Source organism: Sinocyclocheilus rhinocerous, unplaced genomic scaffold, assembly GCF_001515625.1.
Source record: "Sinocyclocheilus rhinocerous isolate Xijiao unplaced genomic scaffold, SAMN03320098_v1.1 scaffold4178, whole genome shotgun sequence".
NCBI classification, from domain to species: domain Eukaryota; kingdom Metazoa; phylum Chordata; class Actinopteri; order Cypriniformes; family Cyprinidae; genus Sinocyclocheilus; species Sinocyclocheilus rhinocerous.
The window spans coordinates 41810-53960 of record NW_015627541.1 but is presented as its reverse complement, the minus strand read 5'-3'; the positions used below and the strand labels follow the sequence as shown (position 1 = coordinate 53960).

Here is a 12151-nt window from a genome sequence, read left to right as displayed (position 1 = left end):
ATTAAAGTGATTATTACATTTTGAATATGGATATTTTTCTTACAAAAACACATCGATTTGCTACAGAAGGCCTTTGTTCACCCCCGGGAGCCGTGTGAGACACTTTTTTTTTATGGATGGACGCTTTTTATTTCACTTCTTTTGGACTGAAGCACTGCAACACCCGCTGACTGCAATGATAGAGCTTGGAATAGCCAGGACAATTTTTAATATAACTCCGACTGGATTCGTCTGAAAGAAGAAAGTCATATACACCTAGGATGCCTCGGGGTGAGTAAAACACAGCCTAATTTTAATTTTTGGGTGAACTAACCCTTAAAGTTAATTTTATTTATTAAATTAAAAAATTACACTGATAATTGCCTTCTGCAGAATACTGTTTCTTAACACCAGAGCTGGTAGTAAATCTGTCTTGAAAGCATTATTTGTTAAATCAGTTAATTAATGGTACGTTTATTTCCAGAACCTGACTGTTCTGGTCTGTAGTGAGCAGTTGATGTGCGCTGGGTTTAGAGGGCATTCTTTGATTGACTAGGAAGCAAACATCCTTTACACTGTAAAATGTTCAGTTAAAAAAATAAAGCAACCAGCAGGAAAGCATTTTTTGAGTATTCTGAATTTAAAGAGTTGTTGTAGGCAGTTCAGTAAATTAGGAAATACTAAAAAAGGAACACTTAAAATGCTAAATAGATGTTTAATTCTAAAGCAAGTTATAATTCATGTTTTGACCAAACACACATTACACTGATGTGTGCTGTTATTACAGGTAATTCCCCCAGCCACAATGCTTGCCAATGGGCATATTCGGTATATGAGGTTGAAGTTTAGTTTTTATAGTTTTACAAAAAACAACCTTCTCAAATCAAGTAAAGACTCGCTGTGATAGCCATAGTGGCACTTATAAACCAGGTGGAATTGTTCTGCCTCAAAACTTTTGCGGAAATTGGAATCAGTGATCAAACTGAGCATGCTCAGCAGACTCAGTTCAACCATTATCATCAAACTTTGTAAAAGTGATTGTCTAACTGATGTAATATCAGCCTGGCACATTTAAATGATTTAAATTATTAATTAAAACCTGTTCACTCTGGTATTTGTATTTTGTGTGCAATATGCATTAGAAAACGCACTGTAGGTTTGCCGTCTGAGCCTGAGATTAGCATGGTTGTCTGGGTTACAGAAACCATTACTTTAACTCTTTGTAATTTATGCTGGGATTTGTAAAAAAATTATTGCCTGTAGACAGCAGCCAGGAGACAATGCTGCTTTCTAAGTCCCTGCTATTATGAAGCCTTACGAACAATGATAGCAGACTCTAAGGAATTTCTAGACTGTAGCTGTGACCTTTTTATAGTATTTTATTAAAAGCACTCCTGCCTATCCAAGTTATTTCATGTGGCTCTCATTTCAGAAAATGTGTTAATTTTATCTCCGCTTGACTTAAAGTTGTAAAGAGGCCCTGAGGGATTACAAATATTGGCAATGACTTTGATTCTATTCAAAGTCATAATATCTAAGGATGCCCAATGTAGATCCAAAAGGACAAAAATACAGTCACAGTTTATTTAAAGGTCCAATTCTATCTATTAACAAACCATTAACTACAACTTTTGCCTCCATAAACTACAAATTTTTTGCTTATTAATAGCTAGTGGTTAAGTTTAGGATTAGGTATGTAGAATATGGTCATGCAAAATATATGCTTTATAAGTACTAATAAACAGCCAATATGTTATTAATAGTCATGCTAATAAGCAACTAGTTATTAGTAAAAATTGGTTTTTTGTGCAACATGCTGCTTTATTTTTGAAGTCTTCTCCCTCAACGTTAAATGTTAATCAGTGTTTTGCATATTCTAACTGCACTGTGAATTCAGCTTGGGGAATTTCCTTGTAACAGGTTATTCAAAGCTACGCTACATAATACTGCTAAATGCAATGTGCACAAGGCTTTTTTACTTTTATAACCCAATGATAGCTGTTTTGTGAGATGTTATTGATGACACAGTGCTGGATGAAGTGCATGCATTTTGTATAATGTGATATGGGTCAGTTTAAGATAAGGACTAGAGGAATTGATTAAACATCTGCAGAGACTAATTTGATCAGTTCAGGTCCTTTGTCTTTAGGAGTACAGTACTTACAATAGAGAACTAAAAAAGTGTTTTCTTACCATACAAACAGGTGTCTTTTCTCGAAGTACACAACAGCTGGGCACAATGTTTGACTGCAGTGGCAGCGAGTGAGCTGGCCTGGTGTCAAATACACAAAGCCAGACTTGTGTGCGTGAGCTTACCATAGCTTGAACAATGACAGCTGAAAATTGAGAGAATGTGCACCCTTGCCCTTCCCTTCCTATCCAGAGACGAAAAACTAGGTCGACTACCATACCTCTGCAGACACTATGACTGGGTGATATACCTGATAAAATTGTATCTAAGTGTTGTTCATACTTTTGAGATGTATTTGATCTGGAATGGCAATTGATTATTTTTAGTCAGAGACCACACACATTTTAACAAAGCCATTTGGAACCAAGATTCAAAATGTTTCATGCAACACTTTAAACAAGAAATAAAACGCAATTTAACAATTTGCTCACTAAATGAACACAAAGAAAAAAGAGTTCATCATTTTCACTTAGATGTACACACAAATATAACAATTCATAGTAAACAACTTTACATACATACAATAAAAGTTTTTGTGCTTTTGAAAAGTCATTTATGCTCACCAAGGCTGTATTTACGTATTCAAAAATACAGTAAAAACAGTAATATAATGTGCGATTCGGCCCGAATCAGTTTTCTAAAGTGTTTTTGAAAAATCACATACCTTGCCTTTAAACAAGAAATAAAACGCAATTTAACAATTTGTTTACTAAATGAACACAAAGAAAAAAATTGTTAATCATTTTCACTTAGATGTACACACAAATATAACAATTCTTAGTAAACAACTTTACATACAATAAAAGTTTTTGTGCTTTTGAAAAGTAATTTATGCTCACCAAGGCTGTATTTATGTGTTCAAAAATACAGTAAAAATAGTAATATAATGTAATTTATCCCTCTGATGGCAAAACCAAATTATCAGCAGCCATTACTCCAGTCTTCAGCGTCACCTGATCATTCAGAAAAAAGCAGACATTTTGTGTTATCAATGTTGAAAACAGTTGTTCTGCATTTTTGTGGAAACTGTGATACATTTGTTTCATTATTCTTTGAGTAGAAGAGCATTAATGCAATCAATACTGCAATAATGCAAGTGGTGACTCAGTATTGAATTAATATTGAATTAAATTGTTAATTTTGGTACTGAAGTTAAATCGGAGTGGAGTTGCAAGACAGGTTTGTGAAATTAGTCTAATGTGGTGATGGACTTTTTTTCTGCAATATTATCTTAAAACCGTTGCTCCACTTTGACTGTAATTGATCTCAAGGCGAAAACTGGATGCAGAAGACTACTAATGCTAATGTCTGCTCATTGCATAAAAGTAAAAAATGCAACTCGTATTTTGTGTTGCATTCAGAAATCAACCGCACAGTTTGTTTATCTAAAATTGTTTGCCCTCTTAAACTTTTAAATAGTATGTTTCTGGCCTTTAGCAACTACGTAACTAACTGTCCCCAGCCTGTTTTTAGGATTTGCAGTCACTCTTCTGATATTTCATTTTTACCCCATGAGCTAAGTGCTCCCAGCAACTGTGACATGTAGCACTTAGCGCACTGTTTTAAAAAGCATGCATCAAAGCTTGTTGTTTGAAAGTCTCCAATGTCTCTCATTTTTCAGCTCTCAATAAGGGATTCGAGTAAATGGCTTTAATTGTGTTTTGTGATGGCGTCTTCTATGTGAAGACAGATTTAGCTCACAATGGTTGCTCTGTCTTGGTCTGGACCTTCTCCATTGCACCCTTGATTTCACTTAGGCTGTGTTCTGAAACTATATCTGATACTGACGAAATGTACATGGTGGCACCACTGAATAAGGAGCGATGGCATCTTTTAAATCTGTTAGTATTCTTTGTTTAGTATTTCTGGAAGTATAGGACCGTATGGAAAAAAAAAAAGTGAAATTTGGCACACTAATTGAGGAATGTCTAAACATTCCTGATGGCAATTTTGGTCTCTTAAATCCTTTATCTCTCTCAGCTTATTATCCATGAAGTGTTATCTAGAAACTTAATTTACTTTGATTATATTTTGAAGCTATTCCTAAAAATGGTCAAATCTTTGTGCTTAATGAGTATTTATTTGATCTTTTTTAGTTCCAGTTTTGCGAGTAGTAGCCCATCGTGTGAGAGAAGCCTCGACTGGTGGATCCACATTTGAGATGAGCTGTCGGGTGACCGGTCAGAACCTGAAGAATCCCGGCTACTCTGTGCTCATCCGCTTTGAGGAGATCTTGGGAGGAAAGTCCCGCAAAGTGTTGTCACTCAGCCAGGACTCAGTCTTGCAGCTAGAGGAGTGGAGCGAGCCGAGCCGCATTGACAGCGTGGTTCTGGAGAAGACCGGGCAGCTCGAGTACCGCTTCCGTTTGTATGGGGCCCAGGTCACAGATCGTGGGTTCTACTATTGTGACGTCACGGCCTGGACACGGGATCAGAGCCAAGACTGGATCAAAGCCATCAGTGCGGAGTCCAATAAGATTGAGATCGCTTTTGTACACACAGGTATTATCATGCTAACTACACTAGACACTAGTGAGCTTTAATACTCTAAAGGATGATGCTGAATTGCCTGTAGGGTATGTTTACAGCTGAGGTCATGTTACCCTCTCACACACTTTCTGTAGTTCCCTCTTTCTGTCTGATTCTGGATGACTATACCTCTATAGTGTCTCCCTCAGGGCAGATTCCTGCTGCCTACAGAGACTCTCTTTTTATCTCTCACTCTCTTTCGTTCATAGGCAGCATTTTAAAACATCACAGACATGCTCCCATGTGAAAGCTGGTTCTAAAAGCTAAACTAAGACCAAATTCAAATCTATCCTTCACAGTGAAGGTGATCCCATAATGGGAAAAATAAATCCACGATGGCAGACAAAGCAAGTAAAATGTTGAGTGCTGGAGTGGTGTTGCAGTTTTGTTGGCCAGCCCAGTTGTTCACATCACCCTGGTTCCTTCAACAAAAACCCAAAAGGATTTTTCCAGTTGCTTTTGGATTATTGTGGGGAAACAAGCTTTGTGATCAGCAAAAGTTTGATTCTTACATGCTTTGTTCCTCATGACAATCTAATCTTCACAAATGAGCACAACTTTTATGAATTTTATAGCCTAATTCCAATCGGCAGAAAAAGGCTATAAACGAACCACACCACGGTCTCATGACTTTTCCATCACTATCACTAAAAATCATTTCCCTGAAAGTTTGTTAGAATAGTTTGCAAGAGCGAGATTAAACACAATAAGGCTGTGGACTAGTGAGTAGATGAGTTTACCTGTTCGACATGATGACGTTTAATGTCCCCAACGACCTCTGTAATGCCATTTAGCCACTTGTTAGCAACCACCTTTTTCATTACAAGCAAAAGCTTTTTAAAAAAAATCACAAGAGGGTATTAATGATGTATATGAAAATATCTTGAACTTGTTGACTTACAGACTTTATTTCAGGCTTTTAACCAAAAGCCCATTTAAAAAAATCCATTAACTTCAGGACGATGGAACCGAAAGTGCTAAAATATTAAATTGTTTCTAGGTTTATAATATAAAATGTCATCCCTGCTCTCCAACTCTCATTCGTTAATATCTATTTTTGGCAAAGTATCTATAATAATAGTCCAAACTAATTCAAATGAACCATTGTAGCCAATATTTGTGTGTGCTACGTATTTTTATGTGCAATATTGCATAATTAACTTAGCAACATGCTAATGGCAAACTTTTGAAATCAATTAAGAGGCAAGTCTCTCTTTTGTAGCACATAGAGTTTTACAAATCAGTCATTTTGAGGTTTAATTTCAATTAGCATCCTACCTTAAAAGACTGTTTAGGCAGTGGATAGTGAGGCAGCTCACTTAAGTTTTGGGAGCCTCTCTCTCTCTCTCTCTCTCTCTATGTTAGTGTATGAATTCAAACGAAAGGTTGAATAAATTTTCATTTTTTAAAATATTTAGAAATATTACAAATATTTAAGTTTTCAACATCCAGTTGACTCTGAAATCTAGACTTTTAAAACGGCAAATGTTTGTTTCTCATGCAGGCCCAGTATTCAACATATCCATTCATTCAGAAGCAAACAATGTGTTACCAGGGGACACAGTCCAAATGAAGTGCATCATATCCATCCTGGAAGCTTCTCCGAACACTGGCAAGTACTGTTTGTCTAGATATTTTGTAGAAATACAATTAATATAATATTAAGTTTATAGAAAGTTTAAGATAAATGAATTTCTAAGCATGAAAAAGTCAAGCTAAATGGCATTTAAATAAATGCCACTTGAGTTTTTCCTCCTTTAAAATTTCAAACCTTTCAAACTTCTTTTTGTTGAACCTTTTGTTTATATTTATTTTACATCAAATAATTTGGGGTTTTGTTGTCTAATCCAATGACATTCATTCCTTTTAATTGTGGTTTATGTCCAAATGCTTTTTAAGATCACTGTATCTTGTTTTTGGACACATTGAAATAATGAGATAATTAGATTTACTGTGCAGAAATGTGGGTGGGGGGGGGGTTGAAAATATTTGATGTTCCATCCTGACAGATTTTTTGAGATTCATCCCCAGTGAACTTTAATCTCCCTGTTCATGTCACATTCTGATGTATAAAAGGAACAGAATCTCAGAAGTAACCAAGTGCTTTCTTAGGTTTTTTAATTATTTAAAGTTTTTTTGTAAAACACTTTAGCAGCTTTTCACCAGTTATTTTAGTGTCTGTTCATTCCTGCTCAGTTTCTTGCCTTAGTCCAGTCTGACCTTGTAGGCTGTCTGGGTGGCATGTTTTAATAGCAATATCCATGTTTAACTTCTTAAGGCATCTATATTCAGTTTGTTGATCAGCACCTAATGTCCACCTGTCTTTATTAGTCTCCTTTTTCTTCAAAGTCACATGATGTTGTTCACGTGAGTGTGTTTTTGTGGTTATTCACAATTGATATTATAAACTTAATTTGAACCAGTTGGAAATTATCACCTGAACTTTACCCCCTGAGTCACATCCTGCATTGGCGTGACAAAGCGTCTTTTCCTTTTCTCCCTGTTGCTTAATAGTTACTCATGAATACTGTATGCACAGTTATCTGAAGTAGGAAATTGAATTCAAACATACGTTTGGGAAGGTTAGCATTTTGGCATTTATGCATATCATTTTTGGTGAAACTCTGTAGAATGGAATTAAAAATGTGAGAGACTAATTGCCTGTCGGTGAAAAATAAAACTGTTATATTGCTGCCTTTCAAGCACTGCTGTATCCTACAGGAAATGCAATGAGCTGTATTAGATGTGAGTGGTTGGATGTACTTTTTTAGTGATACAGAGCTGTGGGCTGCAGTTGGTCACATTGCCTGCTCAGCCTGCTGTTATTATATCAGTCAGAAATGTTGCACACTTGTGGTTGAATGTTGGGTAATACTCAGAACACGACGTAAAACGTTCCTTCCTCATAACAAGTCTGTAGCCAGAGGCAGGCGCACACACATGCTGTAGTCATAGATGCATGTCAGCACAATGTTCACACTTCTCTTTTCAAAATACATGGAGAAACGAGAGATGTTTTTGTGCTGGTTTTATTGTTCGGTTTTTAAAAGCTTATCGCCCTGAAGGAAGAGAAGTTTCTGTTTCTATTGTGTTTCTTTAAGAGTAATCCTCAGGGAGTCAAGCAGCAATAGACAGTACATCTCTGAGGATTTGCCTATTAAAAGCATAGTTGACCTAAGAATGAAAATTCAGTCATCATTTTCTTATCCAGTTTGATGTCATATTTTCCACACAACTCATTCACTATATTCCAAAGCTTTAATACGTTTTGTTTGACAAGCAAAAAACAAACAGAAGACAGAGTCCACCCATAAATTAATATTGTCATCATTTACTCATCCTCGTGTTGTTCCAAACCATTGGGAATCAAACAAGCCCAATGGCTTCCATTTTCAATGGAACATTGAACACTGTTTATCATCTTTTATGTTCCACAGAAGAAATAAAGATGTACAGTTTTGGAACAACATGAGGGTAAGTGAATGATGCTAGAATTGACATGTTTGTGTGAATTATCTGCCATGAGCTGCGTGAAGATTACTTTTGTGTTCCACTGGGAAAAAAAGTAGAATACGAGTTGGGAATGAAATGTTCACCTACATTTGGGTGAACTGTTCCTCTACAGCACTGTATTGTGAAGTCACAATGTTTAATTTTTAATGAAATTCATAAATCTTAATGTCTACATTGCTTGTTCTTGCACACAGGCTGACTAATGTACTCAAGTAATGCCGTCAAGAACATGTGCTTCAGCTGAAAGGTAGCGGAAGGCCGGAATATGAAAGTACCCATGAGTACAGTCAGAGTTACTCATGAGTTCTGAGAGGGTTTCTTCTTTTATTCTGGGCTCGATTAGAGCAGAAAGAACATGTCCTTGTTTTAAGGATAATTTTGGCCTGGTTGTTGTTCACAGTGGTTGAGAATAAGGGCAGTACTGCTCCCTTAGGCTCCTTATGATCTCAGGTTCATAGAAAACGCCTGTGCAGTTTAACAGCATCCAATGTATTTAGTCCTACACAAAACATTTCATAGGCTGAAGGCACTATGAAGCAAAAAAAATCTCCTTTGAAATGTCATTTTTTTCATTTTAGGGATTTACATTTGGGAGGCCATTGTGAAACAATGAGATATGTGTTCGCTTTCATAATAATAGCTTTTTTTACCCACTCGGGAATTGTTTGATGTATGATAAATACTACCTTAATAGTCATTTTGTGGCTGCTCCATCTGACTTATGTTATTTGATTTTTATTTAAACTTTTACTTTATTCTTTATTTTTATTTTATGAATGAGATGCTAATATGAAGCTGGTCTAACACAGCTGTGGTTGTTTGTTAGAGCGCTTCAGCATCAAGCATCATATTATAATTTAAAGGCTTTTAATTCACTGTTGCCTAAAAAAGGTAAAATTGAGTAGTTTGAGAATCACTTTATAAGGCTTTGATGCATTTCTCTCTCATAGTTCATAATGTCTTGCAGCTGTAGATGTCGAATTGAGGAAGTACAGTTCAGTCATTAATCACCACAGACAGCATAAATGTAGAAAAGACACAATCATCCAGCAAATGTGAGGAACAATCAACTCAGCTTTTATGCCGTTCGTCCACCCTCGGGCCCGGAAATGAGTGCTTGTCATTCCTCATCCACTGATGAAAGGATATATGTATATAAAGCTATTGAGGGCCACAGTTTCAAAGTCTTTCCTTAATTTCCCATTCCTAGAGTCATCATGGTTGGTATGGATCTTAAATTTAATTTGGAGATTTATTTGTAAGGTAATTGATTACTGTATAATAGAGATAAGGTGATATAGCAGAAAAATTGTATGTCAGCATTCTTGTATGTACACATGCATATAGGCTTTCAGGTTAAGATATAACTTTTTAGTAATACTTAACCAAGGTTACAATAAAGACTTCCACATTGTTGCAAAATATTATAGTTTAAATAAAAGCTGTTATTCACTTTCTACTCATAGATTCTTCAAAAAAAAAAAAAAGTATAATGGTTTCCACAAAAATATTAAGCAGCACAACTGTTTATAACATTGATAATTAGAAGAAAGGTATTTGCACCAAATCAGCATATTAGAATTATTTCTGAAGGATGTGACACTGAAGACTGGAGTAATGATGCTGACAATTCAGCCTTGCTTCACAGCAATAAAAATGTATTAGCATAACTGTTGTTTGAAATTGAAGTAATATTTCACAATATTACCATTTTTACTGTAAGTTGATCAAATAAATGCAGCACTGAAAAGACATTTGTTTCCAAACCATGTTTGGGATCAGAACGATTTTTTATGTTTTTTACAGGAGTTTCTTATGCTCATCAAGACTGCATTTATTTGAACAAAAATACAGGGAAAAAATGTAATATTGTGAAATATTATTATGATGTAAAATAACTTTTTTTCTATTTTAATATACATTAAAATCTCATTTATTTCTGTGACGCAAAGCTGAATTTTCAGCATCATTATTACTCCAGTCTTCAGTGTCACATGATCCTTCAGACATCATTCTAATATGCTGATTTATTATCAGTGCTGGAAACTGTTGTGCTGCTTCATATTTTTTTGTAAACTGTGATACTTTTTTTTCAGGATTCTTTGATGAACAAAAAGTTAAAAAGAAGAAAACTGATTTAAAATAGAAATCTTTTCTAACAATATACACTACAGTTCAAAAGTTTGGGGTCAGTAAATTGTTATTCATAATTTTTTTGGAAAGAAATTAAAACTTTTATTCAGCAAGGATGTGCTTAATTGTTAAGAAGTGATAGCAAAGATTTATATTGTTAGAAAATATTTATATTTTGAATAAATGCTGTTCTTTTGAACTTTTTATTCATCAAAGAATCCTGAAAAAAGTATTGCAATTTCCAAAAAAATATTTGGCAGCACAACTGTTGCCAACATTGATAATTCTAATAATAAATCAGCATATTCTTACTGATCCCAAACTTTTGACCGGTAGTGTACATAAAAAAAAAAAAATGTCAGAGAAAATCAGTATATAGTGTAAAAAAATCAAGATATAGCTAAAACAATTCTGCAACAATTGTCACAAACTCATAAATAAATCTGACGATCCATACACTTTAAGAATCATAAGCTGTCTGCTGTTCACATTGGATTCTGCTATGAGATGTACTCTTGGTTTTTACTTGATGAGTAGCAGAATGCTGTGCTGAAATGTGGTGGGCTTGAGCTGCGCTCATGGTTGTCAGTTTCTGATTACCCAATGGCCTTCATTGAGATTCCACACATAGCAGTGAGGACAGCGTGTAGAGGCCTGCTTGAGTCTGTCTGACTGCTGCTGCCTCACTCTGGATCATCAGGGAGTGTATATGGCATTGAACCACTTGAAAGACACTGTTTAGCTTTGTTTTCTTTCCATACACTACTTGAATACCCTTGTGATTATGGCACACACTTGCTTGAATAAGCCGCAGCAACAGCACGGCTGTTTGGAGTGTTGCAACAGAACACCCATGAACAATCGTATTGACTCCACCTTGGCATTCACGTGAAACTACCTCTCATGATTAAAGTCAGTATAGAATCCCACCCAAAACCCATTTACTTTCTATAATCAGACATGTTTGTGAGTGAAACAGGATATTCAGTTACAAATATTGTAGAGCAACACTTGATCACACTTGACGCTAGATTGTGAAACAGAAGAGGTTTAAATGTCAATTTTGATTCCATGCTGGCTTAAATAATTCGTTTTACTCTGTCCATTCCACAGGTGATATGACATTTGATGTACGCTGGTTCCAGAACACAGACTGGGCTGTAGATAACGGAGTCCAACCTCTCATCAGTATGGACCGCTGGGGAGTGGTTAAGAAGACCGGCTCCAATGACACCAGTCTGGAGCGCACCGACCAACACACGTTTGTCCTGAGCTTACACAAGATTCAGGATAGAGATGTAGGAGAATACTACTGTACCGCCACACCCTGGCTCCTGTCCCCTGCTACTGGTGCCTGGAACAAGGAGAAGGACCTCACCTCTACTTCATCATTTCTATCTGTCAAAATGGAATGTAAGAATCCTGGTTGTGTAGGGATGGGAATTGTTAAAGTCCAGTTCCCAGATACATGAGAAAAAGAGTTACCGTCCTGCAGATTTTAGATCCAAACCCATTTAAAGGGGTGGTTGATTGCGATTTCACTTTTTTAACGTTAGTTAGTGTGTAATGTTGCTGTTTGAGCATAAACAATATCTGCAAAGTTACGAAGCTGAAAGTTCAATGCAAACGGAGATATCGTCTTTTAAAATTCTAGCGGTTTAATGCCTACAAAAACGGCTGGTAGGGACTACAACGAGTTACTTCCCGGGTTGACATCACAAACACAGATAAACCCCGCCCTCGGGAAAAGGCAAATAAGGGGGCGAGGCCATGCTGCGCTGCTTTAGAGAAGAGGAAGAGAAAACTA

At 36.1% G+C, this 12151-nt stretch overlaps 1 protein-coding gene across 1 annotated transcript in view; it reads left to right on the top strand.

Annotated features, from left to right (window-relative positions):
- LOC107730419 (prostaglandin F2 receptor negative regulator-like) overlaps window positions 1-12151 on the top strand; it is a 26883-nt gene that overhangs the window by 11751 nt on the left and 2981 nt on the right. Inside the window, exons 4-6 of the mRNA XM_016541268.1 lie at window positions 4267-4671; window positions 6203-6310; window positions 11458-11757. Of these exons, the coding sequence (XP_016396754.1) occupies window positions 4267-4671; window positions 6203-6310; window positions 11458-11757 (813 nt within the window). The remainder of the gene's footprint in view (window positions 1-4266; window positions 4672-6202; window positions 6311-11457; window positions 11758-12151) is intronic.